General features: G+C 54.2%; 2 protein-coding genes across 12 annotated transcripts in view; one reads left to right on the top strand and one right to left on the bottom strand.

The window, feature by feature from the left end:
* The window catches only part of CDH23 (cadherin related 23), a 419,373-nt gene that overhangs the window by 39,547 nt on the left and 352,531 nt on the right, over positions 1-27,295 (bottom strand). The window lies entirely within an intron of this gene.
* VSIR (V-set immunoregulatory receptor) lies at positions 1,301-23,840 on the top strand. 2 transcript variants are annotated; one of them, XM_003903810.5, is made up of 7 exons: positions 1,301-1,544; positions 12,836-13,264; positions 13,940-13,996; positions 18,937-19,044; positions 21,369-21,396; positions 22,501-22,694; positions 22,871-23,840. In XM_003903810.5, the coding sequence occupies exons 1-7, from the start codon at positions 1,463-1,465 to the stop codon at positions 22,906-22,908; spliced, it is 936 nt and encodes a 311-aa protein (XP_003903859.1). In that variant the 5' UTR covers positions 1,301-1,462; the 3' UTR covers positions 22,909-23,840. The 2 variants fall into 2 exon arrangements, with proteins under 2 accessions (XP_003903859.1, XP_021799082.1); XM_021943390.2 differs by lacking the exon at positions 18,937-19,044.

Here is a 27,295-nt window from a genome sequence, read left to right as displayed (position 1 = left end):
GCCTCCAGAGAGCCCATGACTTGGATCAGGTCACCCACAAGGCCCCCAGAACTCCTGGCTCCCATTCAGTCCTGTTACCCTGGTTCCTCACCCAGTCAGACTTTGGGTGTCCTCTGCCCCTCAGCCTAGGAGTCACCTATGAACCCAAGATCCCTAAAGGGCCAGAAAAACCCCTGGAAGCTTCAGCTAGACTGGGGTAAACTGAGTAAAACGGCTGTGCTCTTCCACTCCTTTGATCCCTGGCCACGATCACCTCAGCTCCTCCATCACATAATCACTCACTCATTCATCGGTTTGTCCATTCAGATAAAAGTGCAATAAACACCTTCTCCACGCCCAGCTTTGTGCTAGGGACTCGGAAACATCAGGGAGAGGTTTGTAGTTTAGCTCCGGAGGGCAGAAGAGCCGGAAGAAGAACCAACTGCTTGGTTATCTCAGGCAGGAGGTGGTAGCTGAAGGGAGTGTGGACAGTAAGGATTTGCGGGGGGAAAAGGAAGGGTCAGGACATTTTGTGAAGTGGGAGGACTTCAGCTGAGCCCTGAGGGATGAGAACAATTTGGAGAGGAGAGGAGAGACATTCCAGTGGTGCCAGCAGTGCTAGGTGTGGGTGCAAGAGCAGAGGCACTAGAAGTTAGGGTGCATCAGAGTGTCCTGCAGATATCCAGGCACCAGGGAGGGAGGGCCGGTGCACAGCCGGGCTGACAGCTGAGGCCTCTGCCGGAGGGGGCTTGCAGGATATGCTGTGGGGCACGCCAACAGGTGTTGCCTGCATACCTGTCTGTGTCCCGGGGTAGGGATGTGCTGATCCTGGCGTGCAGTCCTGCATCTGTTCTGTGTGTGCGTGTGTGTGTGTGTGTGCATGCACTCAGGGTGCCTTAGGCTCTGAATCTACAGTTAAACTGGTTCCAGCTTGCCTAGCTCTTCACAATGTTAGATTTCATTCATTCACTCATTCACTCACTCATTCCACAACTGGGAGTGCCTACCACATACCAAGCCCTGGTCTGGCTGGATGATGTAAGGTACAAGTCTCTGTCCCCAGACCACTCAAAGGCTGGTGGCTGAGGGCAGATGCAAGCCATGGTAACGTCTGTCACACTGTTAGAGGTAGATCTACTTCTTAGGCTGCGCAGCAATAATAATCTTCTCTCCAAAGGACTGGGGGACTGTAGAACGGGCTTTAAACTGCCGATCAAGTAGAGTTGACTCGCTGGGACGCACACTGGCTCCCCACCCACGGGGCCGGTCTCTGGGAAGCCCCTCCTCTGAGAGGCAGTTCCCCTACACGCCCCGCCGGGGGCGCTGCGCGACGGGGGCGGGTGCCTGGAGCGCGGCGCTGGGGCCGCCCGCTGCGCTCACTCGCTCGCACTCGCTCGCACTCACTCGCGGGAGGCTTCCCCGCGCCGGCGGCGTCCCGCCCGCTCCCCGGCACCAGAAGTTCCTCTGCACGTCTAACGGCGACATGGGCGTCCCCAGGGCCCCGGAGGCCGGCTGCTGGCGCTGGGGATCCCTGCTCTTCGCCCTCTTCCTGGCTGCGTCCCTAGGTAAGGTCGGGAGAGGCGGGGCGCTGGGGAAGAGCTGGGAGAAGACAGCAGACTGGAGTGGGAACTGTGGGATGGGGGCGTCCTGGGAGCCCTCTCAGCCTATGTGACCGTGCACCCCACTCCACCCACCGCCCGGAGGCTGCTGGGACCACTGGGCAGGGTGCAGTGGCGACTGTGCCAAGTGTCCCAGATAGGCATCAGGCACATCTGCATGCTCTGATAGCTGCCCAAGTGGCAGGCAGGGCTGTGCCCTGAGGGCTGCCCAGAGAGCCCCAGGCACAGGTAGCTTCTGCAGAGAAGGAGAGGCACAGGGTGGGGGAGGTCAGTGTGTTCTGGTGGATGTCACCGGCTTTTGACAGCTGGCATCTTTTTGCTCCTCTAGTCTCAGGGCTCTAGTGCTGCAGAGGACACAGAGGGCGTGGTATGCTCTGCCCTGGTGAAACCCCTGGCTGAGCCTTGGTGGGCACTGGTCACGGTGGGCCCACTTTCAGACACAGAGGCAACACTGCCCACCTGGTCCCGATTCTAAGGGTCTGATAGCCCAGGAATAAGTGGTCAGCTGATTCCTGCCATCCTAGCAAGGCTGCCACTCAGGGACCAGTGTGGGGTACTGGGGAGGATGTGGGACACTCTCCAGCTCAGCCACGAGCCCCTTCTAGGTCCCTGGATAACTTACGGCATCTCTCTGGTCTCAGTTTCCTCAGCTCAAACACAGAAGCCCACACAGGGAAACACCACTTTCCCCTTCCAAAGTCCAGACTGTCAGCATGTTCAGACAGTATCCTAGCCTGAACACAGGGGTTCCTGGGCTGGGGGCAGAGGCCCTGGTACCCATGGCCTGGTTGCCTGGTTCTTGCCTGCCCAGAGCTGAAGAGGCTGGATCTCTTCAAAGAGTCTGTGGAACCAAACTTTATGGGGAGGGCCCAGGGAAAGTATGAGTCATGCAGGGACTCGGAGGGAGGCAGGAGGAGGTGGAGGGCTTGGCAGAGGGACCCAATGGGCGGGATGGAACAGAAGGAGAGGGTGACGGGATAAGATGGAGAGGAGGAGGCTGAACCTGGAAGATACCTCAGCAACCTGGGTGCCCACAGGCTTCCGGCTATCTCAGCACTTGGAGGGTGGCTTGGGCCTCTGAGGAGGAGGAGGGCTCCACATGTCACAGACACAGCCGCCTAAGCCCCACGGTGGATGCTCCTCAAGGTGACAGTCAGAGGGAAGAGGAGAACGGGAGGTGGAGTGGACAGTCTCAGCACCAAGGCCACAGCTTACGGCAGGGCATGGCTTCCAGAAGGAACAGGGGACGGTGGCAGGCAGGCAAGTCAGCATCCCACCTGTCATGGGCCACCTGCCCTGCCCTGCCCTGTCCTCCCAGGTGACGCTGTTAGACCCTTCCTGCTTTCTTGCCCACTTCCTGCCCTCACTTGGCTGGGCTGCCCTCTGTTCAGCAGCCCCATTTGAGAAACAGTTCTAGAGATCCAGGTCACAGGGACCCAGCTTGCAGAGCACCCAGTAGCAGAGAGGCCCCAAGAGGAGCTCGGGACGCCTTCCCCTGTATTGCTTATATGGCCATGGGGCCTTTACTCCCAGAGGTCTTGGCTACTCAAACAACATGGTACACCAAAGAGCCATCTCTTCCTGGGCCCAGCACAGGGAGATGATTTAGGCTGGCTGCAGCTTTCCACTGAAAGGAGTCAGAAGCATTTGAATTGCTCTGGGACCTCAGTATTCTGAACTGTGACATGGACACACTATAATAGATATTCACCCAACTCCCCAGGACAGTGTGCACTGAGGGGCTAGCAGATGGGAGGCCTGGTTGCAGGCGTGGTCAGCAGGATCTATAAGTTGCGAAGATTGATCACCAGCCTGCCGAGGTGCTGGGTTGCCCTGGGTATGTTGCCCAAGGTCAAAGCCTTTATGCCAGGGAAGGTGAGATAGAGTGTCCGGCACTAGCCTGTTCTGCAGCTCTTGGGTTTGGGCCAGCACTGAGGAGAATGGTAGTAATGAATGTCGTATTCGGAAGCCCTGGAAACACCAGAGATACTCCTTTCCTGGGCCTGACTTAGGGTGAGATGGATGGAGAGGTACACTTGGGACCAGGACCCAGCAGATCTCAAGGGTGGCAGAGCCTCTTCTTCCCCACAGATATTCCCAGGACCTGAGGCAGTTACTGTCCTTGCCCTGTCCTCATGGGTTGACTCAGGAGTCCCAACCTCTGGGATGAGCATATTTAAGTTCATAGAAGTGCACTGGGGTTAGGGACGAGAGACCCCATCTTCCTCTTCACAGCAAACCAGGCTGCAGGGCCTTGTTGAGTAACCCAGTGCTGCAAGCCTCTGACGCAGCAATGGTCAGCTCTTAGGAAATCCACAACCCACTGCCCAGAGGCTCTGGAGTAGAGAGGAACAGCCTCGAGGCCAGTCCCTTGCATGAGGGGGCATCTACCCAATGCCAGGGACACCCAAGGGCCAGCAATACTGGGAGCCCCTTGCTGAGCTGTACTGGTTGTTCGTGTTTCCTCCCAAGCAGGGCAAAGGTTCTGCTGAGGTCTGACCTTCCTGGGAGAGGTTGATCCAGGCAGGAGTGTGCTGCTGAGATGCTAAAGGGGCCACCTCCCTATCCGCACACAGTGTTTGTGGTCTTAGGCCTGAGCAGATGAAAGGAAGAAAGAGATCCTCAATGACGACCCATTGGCATACCAAGTATTGAGGTATCAAGCCCCACATACCAAGCTTGAGGCCCCAGGCTTTAGCCAACCAATGATCCAGGGTCAGTCCGGTCTCCCAGGGGAGGGTGGGCCAGGGATCAGCACTGTGGCTTCCAGTGGCCCCATAGATACCCTTAGCAGCAGTCCCGGCACGCCTGTGTATGGCAAAGCCAGGGACTTGCATGCCAGGGCTTCCGTACAACCCCTTGCTTAACTCTTGGGCTTTGCGAGTCACTCAGACCTAGGCTCAAATCCCAAGATGGCCATTTACTGCTCTGTGATATTGGACAAGTTATTCAGTATCCCTGAGCAAGTTCCCCTACCTCTAAAATGGGGATGATGATAACACTTCCCTTGGAGGGCTACTGTGAAGAGCCAATGAACGAACACTTAACACAGCACGCGGCTGCTCATGAATACTGTGTAATGTTATGGGATTTCTTGGCTTCTGCAGGCCACATGCCACTGGTTTTCCATCTAAGGTCCTTGCTCTCTACAGGGCCTTATGGAGTGCCCAGGGCCTGGGAACGCATTGGTGAGCTTCACTGGGACTAGATTCTCCAAAACCTGGAGTGTGAAGGGTGCATGGGCTGCATCCAGTTACCTGTGAGCCCCGATGGGTCCTCACAGTCTGAAATGCCCACGGAGGTGCCTGCAGGTTCTCCTCTTAAAGTTATCTGGAGATGGGGATATTGAAGGCAAGCCTGGTCCTGGGTTTGCTTATCTTGGTGGGATCTTTCTTACATTTGATTCTTTTACATTCAGTCCATTCACTTTGGCTGGCTATCCCCAAAGACAAAGACAGTGGCCACCATCTTGCTCATCAATGAGTAATCCAGTAATGAGGTTGCTCTGCTACTTACCAAGCCAAGCAAGCCCATTCCTTTAGCCTTTCTGCATAGGATCTTATTTCCCATGGGGACCTGGGGTCAAACCCTGCCTTTGCTGTTCACTCATCATGGGAACACAAACACACACTTCCCCTTTGCACAATGGACAGGTTGGGTGACATGGTCTCAGTGAGGCTGACCACCCTCCTCTGAAGGGTAATTCCACACCGGTGTTTCCCTAGCTGCAGTCATTTGCTTATCACCTTTGTGATCTCTGCAGTGTCTGCCCTTTCATAATATTTAGTTATTTTTTCTTTAAATCTACTCATTCTTTTATTTGCGTATGTAGATTTTTAAAAGGAAACTTTTTATCGCTGTCATTAGTGGAAAGCCAGTATCACTTGTCATAAATAGAACAAAACCATAAAAGTACGTAACAGGAAAACCATATAAGGGTATTAAATTCTAGTTGGAAACTTTAGCCTGGGAAGGCTCTGAGTCTGAAAACTGCTGTTTTCCCTTGCGAAAAATTAAAATAAAATAAAATTTTAAAAGAAAAGGAGATTAGCAAGTGAGAGAGAGATGTTTTAGAGACATATTAGCATCAAACTGGGCCTTTCTCTTTGATGTAATCAGGACTGAAATAATTGAAAAGGGAATAACCTCTTCTATATATGATTCAATGTTATTTAATGTAAAACCAAAAGTAAAACTATGTGGTAGACGTGGCCAGGCAAGCTGGGCTTTCATTGGTCATGACATTTGTCCGTCTTCAGGAAGGAGGTGGGGCCTCCAGTCAGTCCCCAGCTACCTCTAGTCTCTAGAGAGTAGTCAGATGGCACCAGACCTCCAGAGGCTGACTACCTGGGTTCAGATCCCGGCATCATCACTTATTAGTTGTAAGGCTGTGGGCAGGATACAAATCTCTCTGTGCTTCCGTTTTCTCATCTGTAGAATGGAGATGATACCAGTACCTACCTCACAGGGTGGAAGGATTACATAAACTAATCCATGTAAAAGTGTTTAGAATGAGGCAGGGCACGGTGGCTCATGCCTGTAATCCCAGCACTTTGGGAGGCTGAGGTGGGAGGATCACTTGAAGCCAGGAGACCAGCCTGGACAACATAACTAGACCCCATTGCTATGAAAAATTTAAAAATTAGCTGGGCATAGTGGCATGTGGCTGTAGTCCTAGCTACTTGGGAGGCAGGGGTGGGAGGATAGCTTGAGCCCCCAAGTTTGAGGTTACCGTGGGCTATGATCTCGTTGTCACTGCATTCCAGCCGGAGTGAAGAGCAAGACCCTAGCTCTCTAAAGAAAACCTACCAAACAGCCAGGCACAGTGGCTCACGCCTATAATCCCAGCACGTGGGGAGGATGAAGTAGGTGGATCACATGAGGTCAGGAGTTCAAGACCAGCCTGGCCAACATGGTGAAACCCCGTCTCTATTAAAAATACAAAAATTAGCCGGGCATGGTGGCGGCGCCTGTAATCCCAGCCACTCGGGAGGCTGAGGCAGGAGAGTTGCTTCAACCTGGGAGGCGGAGGTTGCAGTGAGCCGAGATGGCACCCCTGCACTCCAGCCTGGGCAACAGAGTGAGACTCTTTCTCAAACAACAACAATAAACCCAACGAAACAAACAAGTACTTAGAATGATGCCTGGCACAGAATAGTAGGGGGCAAAAAGACTTGAGATGGACCCTGAGGACGTCTTCATGGCATAGGAGCATGAGGGTGGCTGGCTGGAGCTGGGAGCCTGGCCTGCACACAGTCCTCCTCCAAAAGGGCCTGGGGAGTCTGGGAGGGGTTCATCCACAGAAGCATCCACGGGCCAGGACCTCTGGCCAGCTGTCTAGGCCCTCCGCGGGGAGGCATGCTAGCCTCCAGCCCCAGCCCCGGATGCAGGACGCTTTCCCAAGGTGCTGGAAGTGCCGCTTCCTTCAATAGAGCCTGGCTTCCCCTTCCCAGCCCCCTCGGTCTGATGTGAATGGACACTTCCTGCAGGGGCAGGTATCAATAAACACATCTGAGATACCCTTTGTCCTCACTGGCCAGAAAGCCCCAGGGCAGACTTGCTGGCTTCAGGCCCTCAGCCTTTTCCTTGCCACGCTTCCTTTCTTAGCCTTGGCAGACCCAGCCTGATTGATCCATGCCTCTGTTTCCCTCTACATCTTGATAAAGACAGAACATAGTCTTTTCCTACAGCCCCAGCCCCAGCCTGTGGACCATCCTGGGGGATGGGGCCTTGCGGGGAGCTGGAACCAGGTCCCATTCTCTTTGGGATGTCCTGTGAGACCAAGGATGGGACCTTTTGCATCTAGTGCGGGGCCAGCCACAGCAGTCAATTAATAACTGCTTACTTGACAACCCCTAGCAGCTGGTCAGAGTTCAGCTGTTTGGGTGGGGCCTCCTAGGCGCGACTAACGAAGCTTGGGTCCCACCTCCAAAGGCTGGGGCGTTGCCTTGGCGACTGTGGGCTAAGCTCACGCCCTGTCATGAAAAACACACAAGCCTGTCCACACCCACACACACCCATCCCGTGCACACTCACAGGGGTCACCCGGGGCCTGCTGGGTGGAGAGAGGTGAAGGTCACAAAAACTGGTGTTCTGAGAAGATGCCAACAAGAGCTCCTTTCCCTTGTACTAGGACAGAAACATCTGAGGGTGCCACAGCTAGAAATCACAGGCACAGGCCCAGGCCCAAGTTCTGAGCAGATGCCCCTGATGGAACTCTGCATCCCCACAGCTATGTTAGGACCTTGGTAAATATTTGCGGAATGAAAGAATGATGTTTTCAGCTTGGGTCTGAGGCAGAGCAGGAATGTTGCACGGAGGGCGTGGAGGTCAATGCACGGTCAGTTCATTCTTTCTAAATAGCTGAAGGATGAGGTATCAACCCTGCCTGCCCACTGGAGGGTTCTGGAGAGGTGGGGGCTCTTCCTGTCTGCAGTGCTGGCCCATCCAAGGTGTGAATCTCAGCTCAGTCACGCAGGGCTGTGTGGCCTTGGGCAAGTCACTTCTCTGAGTCTGTTTCCTCATCTTTAAAGTGGGGATGATACCACCCATGTCGGAGGTGTTATGAGAATTAAATGTGACAGGTATAAGATGCTCAGCAAGTGCCTACACATAACACATGGTCATAAGACAGCTCTTCCCTCCTGGCCACAGGATTTTAGAGCTGGAGGGGGCCTCGGATCACGGGGCAGCCCTCAGGTTAAGATGAAGAAAGGGAAGCTCAGAGAAAGGTGGGACCTGCCCAGGGGCACACAATGAGGGCACAACTAAGTGGACACTGAGGCCCCAGGACCTTGCAATCCAAGCGAGAGTTTTACTCTTGAGACTCAGGCTTTCCCAGGTTCACGGCACTCTTCCTCTAGGTGGCCCTGCCTCTTTACCTAGTGGCAGGTGGCGGGTGGGGGTCTGGGGGCACTGGGTCTTGACAGCAGCATGGCAACCAGACAGTTCCCGCCTGGCACATGCTCTCAGGCCCAGGCCCCAGGTCGTTTTCCTGTCCCACATGCTCTTTGGCCACCCTGGAGCCAGGGGCCTTCCTCCCCACCCACTTTCCCCGGTCTCCGACAATGACCCAGGTGTCCGAAAGGATCTGTTCCTGACAATAAGCAACATCCTCTTGCCAAAGAATTGTAATTTTAGCCGGGCTGAACAGCTCCCGACAACACACGTGCATGTGTGCAGACGTGGAGGCCGCAGGGCGCGTGCAGGCCCCTCTGCACACTGTGCACTGCCCCTCTCCCCAATACCATGCCTTCGAGTGTCCTCCTGAGGACAGGCTGCCGTGCGCCTTGTCCCAGCTGGAGTCTCAGACACAGTAAATGGGGTGTTTTCTGGCCTTCCCTCCCTCCCCAGGACAAACCCCCGTGGATCCTTGTTTTGTCCTGTCCCTCTGGTTTGTCCTGGACCCTCTCCTGTCTGGCCCTCTTGCTTGAAACTGGGCATCCTCCCCTGCTCCCCAAACTTGAATCCTAGGGCAGCTTCTCCGTTTTTCTAAAAGGGGAGCGACTCCTTTGGGACCTGTGGGATGGGTGGCCAGTGTGTGAGGGGTGGGGCAGTGTGGGGGATTGAGCAATGCCCCCTCTACAGCACTCCCTGAACCCTGCTTTCTCTCTGATGCACCCACCCCCATCCTCTGTGCATCTCAAGGAAGTTGCCTCCAGGGGAGAACATACCTTCGCCACTGCTGCGGGTGCTATGGGTACAATCCTGGGGTCATTAACCCCATTGCTTAGACCCTGAGGGCTCCCAGCCTGGTGCCCTGCCCCACCCTGTTCACAGGGATACTCAGGCCAACAACCACGCTAGCTCTCCTTGTCCACACCTCTGTCCACTTGAGGGCCCCCAACCCCACCCAGCTCAGCTTTGGCCACCAGCTCTACTCTACCTGCCCTGCCCTACCCACCCCTGGCCTGCAGCCCTGTGTCTGCTGAGCCAGCCCTTCAGCCAGCCCCCAAGCTGTGTGTCCTGGTGGTAAATACTACCGTAACTAAAGCAGGAGCTGAATTCGGCTCCCAGCCCTGGGGTGGCTCTGGGGTAGGAGGCAATGCCAGACAAAGGGAGAAAGGGGCAGAAGCTGGGAGAGGTGCTGGTCAGACCTGCCACATGGCCTGCTGGGGAAGGGGGCAGCACAAGACCCACTCTTGGGGCGAGTTTTGGTTCTTCCTGGGAGCATGTGGGAGAGCCCTTTCCCTAGGTCCTCCTCACTTCTGTTTCCCGGCAGGGCCATGGTTTTGCAGCTACACCCACCCCACTCAGGTGTGAAGGGGAAGTGCAGGCCAGCACGGACAAAACCAGGGGCACAGCCAAGCTTCCTGGGGCTCCTTTTCCACTGAGCCTGCTGCAGGGGTAAGGGCAGTGGGTTAGCAGTCAGAGGAGAGTTGGCTAGTCCCTGCACTGCCAGGCTTCCCCTGGGGACCCTGGGTGGATCATCTCCTCTCTTGAGTCTGTGGGTCAGATTTGTAGCATAATGGGTTTGGGCAGTAGAGTCCCATGCCAGCTAGCCCAAGGAGCCACACTCATTCATCACAAACTCAAATGTCCATAGGGCCAAGAAACCACGGTGACAGAGCGAAGCAGGCCAGGTGGAATTATTAGGGAGTAGTAGGGACTGTGGCGAACTGGAGTGCTGGTGCCCCCCAAAAGCTGCTACTGAGCTCCAGCTGACAGTTGCCCTGTGGGAAAACTGGTTTAGCGTTATCTTCTGATTTTCTAAGGAGAGCTGGAAGTCAGAATTTTCATGTCAAATTCTTGGTTTTTAAATGTTGCCATCTCAAGAAAATTAAAAAGATTTTGAGGATCCAATGAAATATGTGTGAAGACTGGATGTGGCCTGTGGGCTTCCAGTTTCTGGACTTTTTTCATCAGTGTAGTGTCTACATGCCTGAGTTTAATTCTGGCTCTAGCACTTGCTTGCTGTGTGATCATCAGTGAGTTACATAAGTTCTCTGTGCCTTAGTTTCTTCATCAGTGAAATGGGAATAAAAGTAATACCTTATATCATTGTTAGATAAGCCCATGAAACCCTCAGCACAGTGCACAACACATGCTATGTCTTCTTATTATGGTTCTACCTAGATCTTGCACCACCTGAGGTCCCCCATGCTCCCGGCTTTGAGTTCATACCTTCTGGAACTCTGGAACTTCAGTCCAACCACTTTCCCTTTCTGGGTCTCTCTGTTTCTGCCTGAAAAGGAGACCTGCATCTTGCCAAAGAAGTTCTGAAATCTCTGATCACCCTGACAATGACTCTAAAAATCTGGGGCTCCCAGACTTGGCTCTCTGCCTAAAATGCCACTCCTCCAGACATGCCGTTTGGGGCTTTGCTGCCTTTGGAGACTCTCCTTTAAACACAAGCCACCCAGGATCGGATCACAAGTTGTTATCAGTCATTCACACCTTAGCAGGAAAGCCTTTAAAGCTGACTTCTCCATCCCACTGTGCTTCTCACTCCTAGGAGGCGCTTCTTGACTTGCTGAATGAATTAGAGACCTGTCTAACTCCCAAGTACCAAGCACCGACTACTCGCATGGCACTTGCAGAACACTTCATGTGAATTATTACTAACCCTAGGCTCAACTCTGCCAGGGAAATGTGTTCATTTCTGGGTGAAAACATCTGTGAGTGAGGAGTCGGGGCTCAGTGTCTAAGTGGCTCACAGCTACTGGTCCAATGCAGGCTGGCCAGCTCCAGAAGCCCCACCAGGCTGCCTCTCTCTTGACTGGACAAGGCTTTCAGCTCTTCCAGTGGGTCTCAGCCTGCCGCCGAGGGTCCTGGGCTCTAAGGGCAGGGAAGGGGCATCTGAAGGAGGATGTGGTGTTATCTTGGCTCTGGGCAATGGCCCTGGCTGGGGCAATGAAAAGGATGTATCAGTTTGGATTCTGTACATAGTTCTAACCCTCCTTTCCTCTCTACTAGACCCACAACAGCCTGACATGCCATTTAAAATAAAAATACCACTGGCCAGGCATGGTGGGTCACACTTGTAATCCCAAGACTTTGAGAGGCCGAGGCAGGAGAATTGCTTGAAGCCAGGAGTTCAAGGCTAGCCTGGGCAACAGAGGGAGACCCCGTCTCCAAAACAAATAAATTAAAAATAAAAATAACACTAACGTGTAATAATTGTAGGTATCCCTCAGAGATCTGCAGAGGGCATTACAGCTCACATCTTGTGTTCTCGTCTTTCCCTCATCTAGTCCTCTCACAACTCTGCATTGTAGCCAATAGTTTTCTCACTGCACAGATGAGGAAACTGAGGCTCATACAGTTAGAAACACGGCCTCTAGCCCATATTCTGTTTTCAAAAGCTCATGCTTTTGAGGGTCAACCCGATTAAATGCCGGAGGATTGGGATATGGCAAAGTGGGCCAGGGAATTGCTTCATTTGCTTGGTGAAAAAAAACCAAACAGAACTAGACAATTTTCCAACATTGGCTGGGAGGAAGTGCACGGATGAGATGACCTTTCACGTATTCTCTGTCCCGGTCCCTCAGACACTGAGTTTTCCCATTTTCACACTACCTTGCTTAGGACACCCTTTCTACTGGCTAAAATCCTATCTATGCACCAAGTCCAAAGACCCTCCCTCCTTCAGGAAGTCCCTGACTGTCCCCAGAAGGCTGTTTCCTCCCTCCTCCAAGTGACCTGAGGGCTGGCACTGGATTGCCTTTGCCATGGGGTTCTACTCTTGAGAATGCAGACCTCATCTGCTCAAGGGGAGGCCATGCATTCAGCATGCAGGTGAGATGCAGCACCGGGCCCAGGCCTTGCACAAGCAGGTGCTCTCAGTGCTCCCTGGTGAGGACGGGAAGGCATGTTCAGTCCTAGGAGTAGGAAGGGGCAGAGGTGTTGATGGCCCCTACAGAGCGGCCAAGGACAAGGAGCTGCTATTCCAAACAGCCTTTCTGCTCCCCAACCTGCCTCCCACCCAACGGGCTGTGCATACACTCTACTGGGAAGAGGGACACACCCGACTGCATTGCTGCCCTCCGAGTCTCTCCCTGCCCTATCTAGCATCCAAGAGCACCCCTAGTTGGGGAAGCTTCTGTGGCTCCCCCCGCAACAGCCTAGGATGGAGTGGGGTTCGTGAACAAATGCAGAAGGCAGTCTTAGGGAGGTCAGCTGACATGCCCGGGGCCTGAGGCTGGGAAGTAGCTGAGGCCAAGGTTCTTCTCTGCTCTGGGGGTGCCAGGAGTAGCGCTGGATCAGTCAGGTGACAGGGCTCTCCTCTCTCTGAGCAGGTCCGGTGGCAGCCTTCAAGGTCGCCACGCTGTATTCCCTGTACGTCTGTCCCGAGGGGCAGAACGTCACCCTCACCTGCAGGCTCTTCGGCCCTGTGGACAAAGGGCATGATGTGACCTTCTACAAGACGTGGTACCGCAGCTCGAGGGGCGAGGTGCAGACCTGCTCAGAGCGCCGGCCCATCCGCAACCTCACGTTCCAGGACCTTCACCTGCACCATGGAGGCCACCAGGCTGCCAACACCAGCCACGACCTGGCCCAGCGCCACGGGCTGGAGTCGGCCTCCGACCACCATGGCAACTTCTCCATCACCATGCGCAACCTGACCCTGCTGGACAGCGGCCTCTACTGCTGCCTTGTGGTGGAGATCAGGCACCACCACTCGGAGCACAGGGTCCACGGTGCCATGGAGCTGCAGGTGCAGACAGGTGAGGGCATCCTGCACGTGACAGCCCGGCGTGTGTGGAGGGCTGCCTGTCTGATGGTGTGACCATGCATGACACTGTGCTGGGCAGAGTGTGAGGCTGCATGGGTAGCACTGGCACTCCAGGGAGTGTGTGGGTGAGATGGGGTGGTCAAGGGTGTGTAGAGTGTGGGTGTGTTGTTAGCTGGAGTGATGGAGAGGGAGGGTGTACCTGGCTCCGTTTGGGACACTGAGATTTTTTAATGTGTGAGGCTGTAGGTACCTGGGCTGGGAGTGTGACTGCTCATGGTGACATTGTGGCTACCGTGGGTATAGGCATCAGCGGGACGGATTGGTGCCCTGGGGCATGACTCAGTGGATGGCTGAATGGCTGTTGAGGAATATGTGTGTGTGTCTGTCTCTCTGTTCAGGTGAGAGTGCAAGGGCCCGTGGTTCGGATAGAGGTGTGGGCGCCGGCGGGTATCCACATGCCACTGGGAGTGGCATGAGAATGGGCTGGGTGAGAACATGCCAGGGTGTGTGTGTGGGTGCACATGTGTGCAGGCTGCCACTGGGCCAATACTGCTGAGTAGGCACTAGCGTGAGAACCTGGGGCGGGAGGGGGACACTGGCCTGGACAAGCCTCCCCGGCCTCCTGGGCCTGACACCCACCTAATGGCCCTTCTGTTTGTTCCCACAGGCAAAGATGCACCATCCAACTGCGTGGCATACCCATCCTCCTCCCAGGAGAGTGAAAGTAAGGGACCATCCTCTTGCCCCTTCTGGGTTATCTGTTCTCTTCTGTCCTCATCCTGCACCCAGACCCTGTTTGGAACTCTGGCCTTGTCACCCCAAGCCCACAGAAACCCCAGTCCTCCTCCTCCTCTGCTGCTGCACATCCCTTCTGCTTCCTCCTTGGTGCAGTCCCCAGAAGCCCACTCCCCTTCCATCTGCTCTGGAGTCTCTGCTCCTCTTGCCTCTCTGGAGTGGCTGTGCCTTGGCAGTCACCTTTGGCTGGGGAAAGGGCCTCATGACAGGTACTGCCCCAGGCAGCTAAGTGCTGCCCTTCCCACCAGCCCCCTATGACTTCGGAAGGCTGGGGGTCTAGAATTCAACTACTTCAGATTTCTGTGTTCTGTGTGTCTGTGTTCCTCAGATGTTCTCTGTTGTAGGGGAGGGAGGAGGAAGAGGCTCAGGAAGGGGAACAGAACTACCTTTCCTGAGTTCCCACTGTGTGCTGGGCACTGGACTAAGTATTACTACTTCAGGGATATATATATATATGTAATATATATTATATATAATATATATTATATGTTACATATAATGTAATATAATATATAATATATTACATATATGTGAAATATATAGTATATATATATTTTTGAGACACAGTTTCACTCTGTCACCCAGGCTGGAGTGCAGTGGTGTGATCTGGGCTCACTGCAACCTCTGACTCCTGGGTTCAAGCGATTCTCCTGCCTCAGCCTCCCGAGTAGCTAGGATGAGATTACAGGCATGCACCATCACGCCTGACTAATTTTTGTATTTTTAGTGGAGACGGGGTTTCACCGTGTTGGCCGGGCTGGTCTCAAACTACTGACAAATGATCCAACTGCCTTGGCCTCCCAAAGTGCTGGGATTACAGGCGTGAGCCACCACACCTGGCCTCAGGATTTTTTTTTTTTTTTGAGAAAGAATCTCGCTCTGTCACTCAGGCTGGTATGCAGTGGTACAATCACAGCTCACTGCAGCCTCAAACTTCTGGACGCAAGTGATCTTCCTGGTTCGTTCTCCCAAGTAGCTGGGACTATAGGCATGCATCACCATGCCTGGTGAATTTTTAAAAATTATTTTTGGGGTTAGGTGTGGTGGCTCATGCCTGTAATCCCAGCACTTTAGGAGGTCAAAGACAGATCACTTGAGGCCAGGAGTTCGAGACCAGCCTGGTCAACATGGTGAAACCCCGTCTCTACCAAAAATACAAAAATTAGCCAGGCATGGTGGTGTGCGCCTGTAGTCCCAGCTAGTCAAGAGACTGAGGCAGGAGAATCGCTTGAACCCAGGAGACGGAGGTTACACTGGGCTGAGATCGTGCCACTGCACTCCAGCCTGGTGACAGAGCGAGACCCCATCTCAAAAAAACAAAACAAAACAAAACAAAAATTTGCCTGGCATGGTGGCGGGCATCTGTAATCCCAGCTACTCAGGAAGCTGAGACATGAGAGGTGCTTGAACCTGGGACGCAGAAGTTGTAGTGAGCCGAGATCACACCACTGCACTCCAGCCTGGGTGACAGAGCGAGACTGTCTCAAAAAACAAAAAAATCACTTTTGGTAGAAATGGACTCTTGCTATGTTGCCCAGGCTGGTCTCGAACTCCTGGGCTCAATTGATCTTCCCACCTTGACTTCCAAAGTGCTGGGATTACAGGCGTGAGCCACCACGCCTAGCCTCAGGGAATTCTTATAAGAACTCTATGGAGCAGGCATCACCATCTTCTCTGTATCCATGGGAACAGAGGCCCAGAGATGTATGCTAACTTGCCCAAGCTCACATAGCTCAGGGCAGCATAGCTGGGATCTGGTTGCAGGCCTGCTTAGCTCTGCTTACTCACCTTCTTCTCAGCTTGGGGCTGTGCAGTGGGTAGCAGTTAGCCCCTGGTGCTTGCTCAGAGAGGTGCCCTACAGGGTAAGGGGACACTGCTCTAAGGGTGCCTGGCACTGAGAGGTTGGGTGAAAATACCCAGCAGCTTGGAGACAAAATGCAAGGGCACCTCCCTCTTCTGAGTACAGGTCTTGGCTTCCACATCCGTCTACACCCTGTATGTGTCAGGCATCCAGTGGGGACCAACCCTGCTAGGCCCTGCAGATACAAAGGCATCCAGGAGGACATGCACGAGGACCTAAGCTGGAATGGGGATCAGCTAAACCAAACCCAACTCAAAGGCTACATTGACTTTTTACTCAGCTACCCTTTTTACCAACCAACAAACAGGCCAAGAGCAAAATTAGAACATGCATTTTGGTCGGAGCCATGTTGGTCAGGCTGGTCTCGAGCTCCTGGGCTCCCCAAAGTGCTGGGATTACAGGATTGAGCCATTGTGCCCAGCCCCAGTCCCAGCCTCTTAATGTTATCCTTGGGAAGTAAGAGTGTAGCTTGACTGTGAAATAACACGGAAGTACAAGTTGGCCTGAGGTAGGGGAATGAGACTAGAGAAGCTGGTGCCCAAGGAGCTCCTGCATTGCTGAGGGGCTGTGGTTTCTCAGTGAGCTCAGAGAAGGGGGCCAGGCAGCTCATCTCCCTGTGAACTTCTTCCTGCCTCCCCAGTGCAGCAGAATGTGCTGTCTGCTTTCACCCAGCTTCCTCCCTGGGAAACCAGGCAGCCCAACCCTCAGCAGCCAAACTCCCTCCTCCACATATCCCCGTGGGCTACCAGGCAGGCCCTGGACAAAGGCTGCCTGAGCAGGCCAGGCCCCTCCCATCCCACCCTGCTGTGTCAGGGCCTGGCACATTCCTTAGTGCGGTGTCGGCAGCTACCTCTGCCAGCGCCTGATCACCTTCCCAGGATAAGCCTGGTTCTGGATGGTGAGCAAGCATGCCTGCCCTCCCCTGTGAGTGCCAGCCCAGGCACTGGCCACGCTTGGGGGAAGGGGTGGGGAACTGTGGCGAGGCTGAGCTCTGCAGAGATGCCTGCGGCTTCAGAGAGCAGCTGGATCCACAGACCTGTCCCCAAACCTCTGTGCCCCTCTGCCCCAGAGTCAACTCAGCCCAGGTTGCAAGGAAGCCTCAGGCTCTTGAAGAGACATTAAGTCCTGATCTGATAGAGGGGCCACAGAGGCGAAATCTCCATGTGGGGACAGAAGTTAGGCAGGAATATCTTTGTCTTTGGAGAGCTCACCTTCCAAAGGCAGACAGGGAACAGGCATCAGTGGCACCTGGCAAAGCTCACAAAATGTTGCTTAGTAGCCGTCCAGAGGAGACCTGCTTTGATCACTAGAAGAGAGTGCTTTGCAACTGGCTTCTCAAATATTGCCCACAATAAGGTCCTTTGATGGGGGTTTTGAAATACTGAGGTGTCTAGCTTATAGAATGTCTTTACTTTCAATATTCCACGTCAAAATGCAGTCTTGCTGAGATCTGCAGGGAACCTGCTGTAATGTGGAGCGGAGCTTGCTTTGTAATTAGCATAGCAACTGTTCCTCTACCGGTGGGTACTTCTAAAGTGCCTGAAAACAGTTTGTTCTCATTTGCGGTATGAACAAACCTCCTGAAAACTTGTTTACACTGTCGAATTGCAGAGCAAAACAAAAACAGCCTTTATTCCCAAACAAATAGCGCAAAGGCAACATGTAGACCACAGCCCTTCTACCTCTCAGGGGCGAAGTTGACACTGTGACAAGGTATCCCAGCCCATTTTTGGCTCTGGGAAAGGCTAAAATTGGGAAGGAAATGCGTTTATGTTGGTTGTGGTTCCGAGGGCACGTCTGTTCCCAGCTAAACTCCTGCAGTCAGCAGATGGCCTGAAATAAATCAAACCTCCCCATGCTGTTGGGACAGCAAAGCGGTACAACCTTTTTGGAGGGCAATTTAGCAATAGCCTAAAAGAAAATGCACATACTCTTTGGCTCAGCACTTTGACCGCTGGGAATTTACTACAGATTTCCTTCCTGAGTGAGCCAAGCTGCATGCACAAGTTGATTGCTACATTATTAGTTATGCTGAAAATGGAAACAACGTGTTTACCAACAGGGGACTGCTTCAATAAATTTAGTGGGAGCAATGTGATAAAACCCTAAGCAGAATGAGATAGGTGAGACAGAGAGATGTCCACGCTGTGCTCAGTGGGAAAAGCATTGTCATATGATCCTGCATCTGTTGTATTTGCAGGGAATATGACTAGGACCACAACACAGAAACCGGCACACAGGGATGATCTCTTCAGAGGGGCTCTTGGTACAAAGGGAGAAGAATATTTGAATATTTTTTTAAACTTGTACTTTTTTTGGTAATTTAATAAGTTTAAAATTGAAAAACATTGGACAAGGATTCACGTTTTTCTAGTTCTCACCTCGGGTGTTTCTCCTGTGACTTGTGTGGCAAGATCAAGGGGTTCCAGAGGCCCCGTCCCAGAGCTAAGGAGTCTCTGGGATGAGTTGGGGCTTTTAATCTATTATGATAAAACATATATAATGTAAAATTTATTTGCCATTTCAACCATTTTAAGCCTACAGTTCATGGCATTAATTACATTCACAATGTGCAACCGTCACCACTATCTATTTTCAAAAGTTTTTCATCACTTAGGCTTCTTTTGACCTTGAGCTCTGTGGCATGGGGTCTGCGAAGGCCCTGCTCTCCCTTTTCAGGGAATAACCTGTAGCCAAGGTGTTCCAGCTGTCCCTTGTGGGCTGGGATGAGGACTCTGTTCCCTCTCTTGCCTGGAGCCGCCTGAGCTGTAGGTGACTAGTCTTATTTCTGTATGCTCCAGGTGCATATGGTGGCAGGCACAGGGCTCTCTTTGAAAGGAAAACCCCTTATCTTCCATGCCTCTGCAAGTCGCTGGGGGTCTAGCTGTGGGACTCCGGGGAAAGGCGGGTCTCCCTGCTGCCTGGTCTTCCCTCTTTGGGCCTCAGTTTCCACTTGGGAGGAGCAATGGGAATGGGGCTTCACTTTGGCTACCTCTCTGCCCTTTCAGACATCACGGCTGCAGCCTTGGCTACGGGTGCCTGCATCATAGGAATCCTCTGCCTCCCCCTCATCCTGCTCCTGGTCTACAAGCAAAGGCAGGCGGCCTCCAACCGTCGTGAGTACTCCTGCCTGCCTGGGGTGGGTGGACGGTGCAAGTGACCTACTCCAACCCCCAGCTCAGCGCCTGGGATTAGCAGGGCACGATGCAGACACGAGTCCTTTCCATTTGAGAGTTGGGAGCTGCTGCACTTCCGGCCAGGAGCTAGGCAAAATGGCCGAGAGAAAGGAGGCATGCCATTTCTGGGGACCAAGTGCCCACCAGCCCCTTTGGCTCCCAGGCAGTGCTGGCCCAGCACTCAATACATGTCTTCTGAATGAATGATCATATGGAGTAGCTCAAGTTGCTTTATAAAAATGCTGCCACTCAGAGTCCTTGGGGGACCTGTTTAAGGTATAGGCGTGCTTGTTTTGTAATTAGTAGCAATTGTTGAGACAAAAAATGACTTTTGGAATATTAGAAGTGGAAGGGGTCTTACAGATAACGTACCTCAACCCTTTCTTTTTCCAGATGAGAAGGCTAAGATCAGCGGGGTTACATAACTGGCTGAATGTTACATAACTTAGTAAGTGGCAGAGCCAGGACTCGATCTCAGAGCTTTCAACGCATGCTCTTTCCAGGGAATAGAAGTCCACCGCATAATAAAAATGCTCTCACTTACTCCTCATTGCAACTCCAAGAATTTGGTCCTACCATTGTCCCCATTTTACTGATGGGCAAACGGAGGCACAGAGGGGTTAAATAACTTGCCTAAGGAACCACACAGCAAATAAGTGGTGGGGCTGGGCTTTAAGTCATGGGCACAAACATCTTTCACCTCCCACCCTGGCCAGGTGACAGTGCCCCTTGCCTGGGTCCTGACCCCGCGCATGAGTCTTGGTTAGTCTGAGTCCTCCAAGAAGGGGCTAGGGAGTTTTTTGTCCTTGCTTCCCCTCCCTGGCCTCTTCCCCTCTGCCTGGCTACAGAAGTAACGGAGAAAGGATTGCTCTGGCGCCAGGTGGCTTTTGGCTCACAACTTATTTCCTGTGGCCGGCCCTTAACAACTTGTCATCCCTCCCTCCCCTCATTCCTGGGGGCTCCCACATGGAGCCCCATAGTGGGTCACTCGGGGGCTATGGCCACCTCACCCTTGCTCTCAGAAATCCCCTATTCCTCTCCTAGAACCCACCACAACCTGCCTGCAGGAATACCCATGGCTGGGGGTGGGTGGGGGCAGGTAAAGGGCTTGGAACAGAAGAGCAGCCCCGGGCAGCAGGGCAGGGGGAGCAGCATTGCTCCCTGGTGGAAGGCTGGCCCGCAGAGCCTGCTCAGGAATGAGGCACTCTCAGGAAGAAAAGGAAAGGGCTTGGAGCCTTGAGGAGGGCAGTTTGCTGGAGAGGCCAACAGGTGTGGATTTCCATCCTGCTTTGGATTGAGCCTCAGTTTCCCCAGCTCTAAAATGGAACCAACAACCCTCACCCCAAAGGGTGGTGCAGAGGATGAGATGAGGGAATACCCGTGTGCACCTGCGCGAAGCCTGACCCATGAGTCGGCCGTAAACAATAGCCATGATTCGAATAGATTTCAGGAACTTTTGGGTAACTTCCCTGTGTTTGTTCTGTTGTTGTGCCCCTCCCCCACCATCCGTTTCCCCATTGTAATCGGCAGTAAAGCTCCTTAAAACGAGAAGCATCTGTGGGAGGACGTGGGGTGCTGCATGAAAGAGGGAAGTTGGGGTCACTGCATCTAATTGGTAGCCAGTTTAGGGGGTGGGGTGTCCCAAGGCTGAGGCAAGCAGCAGCAACTTAGATGAGAAGCAGAAAGTAAGTGAAGTGGCTGGGAAGTGATCGGGGACTCGCACCTTGTAAGGTTTCCCTGAGAGATGTCCCCTAGAATGTCACCCTATTAGGCAATGTAGGGGATGGGACAAAGAGGACCAGGAGCCCTCTAATTAGGCACTGACCTTAAACAGTAAGTCATGGCTAAAAACCGGAACCTGGCAAATGTTCAAACAAGAGACATCAGTTAGCAAACTCAGGAGTTGACCTTTGGTCAGTACTTAAATCTGAAGGTCTGATGCTGTGTAAGTCAAGCCATAGGAGAAAGTGCTGGCTGCCTTTGGCCTTTTGATGGCAAATAGTGTTCTTACACACTTGGAAAATGCAGATAGAGTTTCATTTATCAGTCGTCAAAATGGGCCCCTTGTGGAGGCCCCATCTGCTGGACAGACACGCAGATCACTGCTGGACAGCACCCATGTGAGCAGAAATGGAGTCTGGAGCTGGGCAGGGCCCTCCTGGGCTCGCTCCGGTTCCCTGCAGGGCATCTGCCAGCAGAGGCAGGCATGCTGTATGGGGAAGCCTTCCCTTCCATGACCAGCTTCTCTGTCTGTCTGTCCCTAGGTGCCCAGGAGCTGGTGCGGATGGACAGGTAAGGCCCATGGAGACCTGCTTGAGAAAACTTCCTAGGCCGGCTATCCAGGAAGAGATACTTCCGTGCAGTAGGGGCCCTGTTTAGCCACCTAGAGCAGCTGGTCAGAAGAGCCTCTGCCATCTGCTGCTGAAGGCTGCACATCTGTGCGGATTGGCTACTCTCCTGCCACCCCCACTCAGCAGGCTGAGCTCTGATTCTGCTCAGATGTGTCGTGCACCCACCTTTGGGTCTCAGTGGTCAGCCTGGGCCAGGATGGGGACAGGGAGGAAGCAGCTGATCTGGCGCAGACAGTGAAACACGCAAAGGACGCCCGCGGGCCCAGCCCCAGCCACACCCCTTGAGCTGTGCCTCCTGCCTGCAGAGAACTCCAAGGAGAAAGCTGTCGGACTGCTGCAGGCCACAAGGGCAGAGGCTGAAGGGTCCTAGAGTGGTGCAGCGGGCCGGGTCTAGGGGCAGAGGGGATGGGGACTGTGTATGGGTGTGCTCTGGGCAGGAAACTGGCATGCAGCCTGGCCTGGAGGATGTGCTCAGGGAACCCGAGTTTCTGCCCCGGTACCTGCAACACCAAACGCAAAGCTCCTCTAGGTATTTGAAAGGGATGCTCTTCAAGGCAGGTTGAAGGAAGTCCTGCTTGCAACCCACCTAGAAAGAGTTGCAGGGGTCTTCAGAAGTTATCCTACTCCCAACTGGGAAGAGAAGAGAACCCCTCCCCTCAGCTCAAGACAGGCTTTGGGGATGTTCGATCCTAATGCCATCAACTCTATTGACCAAAGAGAAACTTGTCCCCAAATTCCTGAGGCTGAAGTCCTGAAAGTGTCTGTGATTTTCGGCTTCCTGGCTGTGCCCAGGGTTGATGGTCGGGGAGGAGTTGGGGTCTGTTCTGGTGGGCCCTGATGCCCTCAGCTCAGGACAGGTGGGCAGGTGCAGCCCATGGCCTTTGCTCTGTGGGCCTGGCTCCTGCCTTCTTGCTTGGAGATGCTGCTGAGGCCTGGGGATGGGGATGTAGGTGAGAGGAAGGGAGGAGAGAAAAGCTGGGGGCAGGGAGGGTAGAGTTCATGCTCCAGACAGCACAGGTGACCTTCCATTCTGATTCCGTGGCAGCAATACTCAAGGGATTGAAAACCCTGGCTTTGAGGCCTCATCACCTGCCCAGGGGATACTGGAGGCCAAAGTCAGGCACCCCCTGTCCTATGTGGCCCAGCGGCAGCCTTCTGAGTCTGGGCGGCATCTGCTTTCGGAGCCCGGCACCCCCCTGTCTCCTCCAGGCCCCGGAGACGTCTTCTTCCCATCCCTGGGTAAGTGTTTCCTGACCTTCACAGCACCATGACCTGTAAGGTCATGACCTCATGGCCTGCAGGGCATCGGCCTCGCTCCCTACCCTCCCTGAAGAGTTCCACAGCCTCATGGAGTGGGGTTGAGGGGTGAGGGACAGAGGACCCCCCCATTCACTTTGCTTCTCCTTTTTTTGCAGACCCTGTTCCTGACTCTCCAAACTTTGAGGTCATCTAGACCAGCTGGGGGACAGTGGGCCGTTGTGGCTGGGTTTGGGGCAGGTGCATTTGAGCCAGGGCTGGCTCTGTGAGTGGCCTCCTTGGCCTCGGCCCTGGTTCCCTCCCTCCTGCTCTGGGTTCAGATGCTGCGACATCCCAGAAGCCCAGACCCTCAACCCCTCTGGATGCTACATGGGGACGCTGGATGGCTAAGCCCCTGTTCCAAGGATTTTGGGGTGCTGAGATTCTCCCCTAGAGACCTGAACTTCACCAGTCACAGATGTCAAATGACTTAGTCTTAAGAAGTCTCAGAATGTCCAGCCCGTCAGCAGTTCTAATTCTGAGACATGAACCTTGGGATGTGGCAGCATCAGTGGGACAAGATGGACACTGGGCCACCCTCCCAGGCATGAGACAGGGCACTGTGGAGATACTTCTCCCCCATGGCCGCCTGGGCTCCCCCATCTCGCCTGAGGCTGCTCTTCTGTCAGACTTCCTCTTTGTACCACAGTGGCTCTGGGGCCAGGCCTGCCTGCCCACTGGCCATTGCCACCTTCCCCAGCTGCTTCCTACCAGCAGTTTCTCTGACGATCTGTCAACAGGTTAAGTCAATCTGGGGCTTCCAGTGCCTGCATTCCAGTCCCCAGAACTTGGTGGTCCCGAAACGGGAAGTACGTATTGGGGCCTAGTGGCCACTGTGAGCAAATGGTGTCTTGGGCAATCTGAGGCCAGGCCAGATGTTGCACCACCCACTGAGATAGTGGTGAGGGAGGTGGGTGGGGCCTTCTGGGAAGGTAAGTGGGGCCCCCCACCCTCCCCATCCTCTACTCCCGCTGCTCAGCCTGGGCCATTGCAAGGGTGCCACACAATGTCTTGTCCACTCTGGGCCACTTCTGAGTGTGAAGCGGGATGCTATTAAAAAACTATGTGGGGAAACAGGTGCAAACCCTGTGGATGGATTGTAAGAGCCAGTTTAAATCCGCACTGTGCTGCTCCTCCCCCACCCCACCTTCCACTCCATACAATCTGTGCCTGGCGGAGTCTTCACTGCAGGGCGACTCAGCCAGGTGGGGGTGATGTTCCCATCTCCTGCTTGTGGGCATGCCCTGGATTTGTTTTTATACACATAGGCAAGGGCAGTCCTTTGTGGAATTGTGATGGGAGGATTTTAAAGCAGGGGAGGAGAGTGGGGGGCATCTCTGTACACTCTGGGGGTAAAACAGGAAAGGTAGTACCTGAGCATGGGGACAGGTGAGGTGGGGCTGGGCAGACCTCCTGTAGCGTTTAGCAGGATGGGGACCCCAGGGACTGTGGAGGGCGTAGTCTAGCCTGGGCATTTGTCTCCTAGCAGCCTACACTGGCACTGCTGAGCTGGGCCTGGGTGCCAAAAGCCAGGATTTGGGGCTAGGCAGGGAGATGTTCACCCAATTGCTTGGGGGGTTGGGGGGATGGAAAAGGGGAGCAACTCTAGGCTGCCTGGCAGCAGTGAGCCCTGAGCCTGCGGCTACAGCCAGGGAACCCCACCTGGACACATGGCCCTGCTTCCAAGTCCCCCAGTTAGGCCCAAAGGAATGGTCCACTGAGCACCTCCTGCTCTGCCTGGGCTGGGCTGGGGGCCTTGAGGAGAGGGCAAACATAGGCCCGGAGGTGGGGCTGACACCTCAAGTGGCCAGAATGCCCAAAGCCCGGCTGCTCCTTTGTCCCTGGGTGGAGGGGGATCCCTTCTGTTATTCCCTCTGGTCACCACAATGCTTGATGCCAGCTGCCATAGGAAGGGGTGCTGGCTGGGCATGGTGGCACACACCTGTCATCCCAGCACTTTGCAGGGCTGAGGTGGGAGGACCACTTAAGCCCAGGTGTTCAAGGCTGCTGTGAGCTGTGTTCAAGCCACTACACTCCAGCCTGGGGGACGGAGCAAGACTTTGCCTCAAAGCAGATTTTAAAAAGAAAGAATGAAGGAAAGAGGGCGTGTTTTTCACAACTCATGGGGGCCTGCAGGGCAGGAGTGGGGACAGGACACCTGCTGTCCCTGGAGTCGAAGGACAAGCCCACAGCCCAGATTCCAGCCTACGTCCCAACTCAGGAAGAGCGTGCCCTGCCCTCTGGGGAGGCTGGCCTGGCCCCAGCCCTCAGCTTCTGACCTCGAGGCAGAGACAACTTCTAAGAATTAGGCTGCCAGACCCCAGGCCTGGCTGCTGCTGTGTGGAGAGGGAGGCGGCCCGCAGCAGAGCAGCTGCTGCACTTCCTCCCCAGCTTCCTCCGGCGTGCGGCCCTGCCCTCTCTTCTCTGGACCCTTTTACAGCTGAACGCATCTGGGCTTCGTGGTTTCCTGTTTTCAGCGAAATTTACTCTGAGCTCCCAGTTCCATCTTCATCCATGGCCACAGGCCCTGCCTGCAGCGCACTAGGGACGCCCACCCTGCTGCTGCTGGGGAGGGGCAGACTGCTGGAGCCGCCCTCTGAGTTGCCCGGGATGGTCATGCCTCTGATGCCAGCCCTGATGGCTGTGGGCTGGGGTGCATGGGAGAGTTGGGTGGGAGAACATGGCGCCTCCAAGGGGCAGGAGGAGCACTAGAGGCTGGGGCAGGGTGGGGCTGGGGCAGGAGGCTCCTGGAGCGCTGGATTCCTGGCACAGTCTGAGGCCCTGAGAGGGAAATCCGTGCTTTTAAGAACTAATTCATTGGCCGGGCGCGGTGGCTCAAGCCTGTAATCCCAGCACTTTGGGAGGCCGAGACGGGCGGATCACGAGGTCAGGAGATCAAGACCATCCTGGGTAACACGGTGAAACCCCATCTCTACTAAAAACTAGCCGGGCGACGTGGCGGGCGCCTGTAGTCCCAGCTACTCGGGAGGCTGAGGCAGGAGAAGGGCGTAAACCCGGGAGGCGGAGCTTTCAGTTAGCTGAGATCCGGCCACTGCACTCCAGCCTGGGTGGCAGAGCCAGACTCCGTCTCAAAAAAAAAAAAAAAAAAAAAAAGAACTAATTCATTGTTAGGAGATCAATCAGGAATTAAGGGCCATCTTACCTATCTCCCGACATTCACATTTTAATAGAGACTTCCTGCCTTTATTCCCTCCCAGGGAGAGGCTGAGGGAATGGAATTGAAAGCACCATTCGGAGGGTTTTACTGACGCAGCGGGGACTGCTCGGCACTCCCTAAAAACACACCATGGAGGCCACTGGTGACTTTTGGTGGGCAGGCTGGCCCTGCCTGGGGGAGTCCGTGGCGATGGGCGCTGGGCGCTGGGGTGGACGTGCAGGAACCCCGGGACCTGCTTTTCAAAAGACTCCTGCCTGACCAGAGCTCCCACTACATGCCCAGGGCCTGGGCCGAGGGGCTGATAACATGGCCTTCTTCAGGGGGTGCTCCTCGCGGGGTGGACTTGGGAGTTTGTGGTGGGATGGGGGGTTGCAAGGGTCCCGTCACCACCCTGCACCAACTTGGCCCCTGGGGTCCTACCTCAAGAATGAGGCCTTCCCCAAGGCTGGCCTGACTGTGCTGGGGGCTGGGTTAACGTTTGCTCAGGGAGCTGCAATGCGCAAAAGAGGAACTGGGGTTGCTAACCAGGATGCTGGGAACAAAGGCCTCTTGAAGCCCAGCCACAACCCAGCTGAGCATGGACCCCAGCCCACAGACAGCACAGGCCACCTGGCCCATTCCCTGAGCATTCCCTGCTTTGCATTGCTGCTTCTCTTCACCTGTGGATGCTTCGTTGCCCTAACTACCCTGTGAGTTCCGGGAGAGCAGGGTCCAGCAATAGCCTGGGCTTTGGACCTTGCTGCAAAGCTGATAACTGACACATTGCTTCTGGGTGATGGGCTGCCCCAGACGCCAGGCTCTGTTCTCAGAACCTCTCACAGTGCGTGGGGCCCCCTCTGACTTTCCATCAGCTCTGCCTCCCAGCAGCTTTGTCTAGGGCTAGTGGGAACTCCTCAATGGCAATAATGCCCTCATCTTGTGCAAGCCTCGGGGCAGGCGTTTCTTTTTCTTCTTTTGTTTTGTAATTCTGATCTATTGGTACTGCTTCCTGGAATGTGTTGAGAGGGATTCTCAATGATCAATATAGCTTGGTGAGAAAGTGCCGAGATAGATAGCCGTGTCCGCCTGGGGCACAGGAGAGGGAAGTGGCAGCATGCATGCTGTCTCTTGGCCTTTTCTGTTATAATCCTTGGTGCTTTCCAACACACTTTCACATGTGTTATTACTTGTTTGATCCACCCCCTTCCCTGAAAACCCTGGGAGATTTTATTGCTGCCATTTAACACATAGGGTAATAGAGGTTCTGAAAGGTCTGTGTCTTGTCAAAACAAGTAAATGGTGGGACTACGACTAAACCCTGGGTCTCCTGCTTTCTCCTCACTGAATGGAGTGGTGTTATGGGCCAGGACCTGGCTTGGCCTTCACC

This window comes from Papio anubis, chromosome 11 (genome assembly GCF_008728515.1).
Source record: "Papio anubis isolate 15944 chromosome 11, Panubis1.0, whole genome shotgun sequence".
In the NCBI taxonomy this organism is placed as follows: domain Eukaryota; kingdom Metazoa; phylum Chordata; class Mammalia; order Primates; family Cercopithecidae; genus Papio; species Papio anubis.
This window is presented reverse-complemented; position numbering and strand designations above follow the sequence as displayed.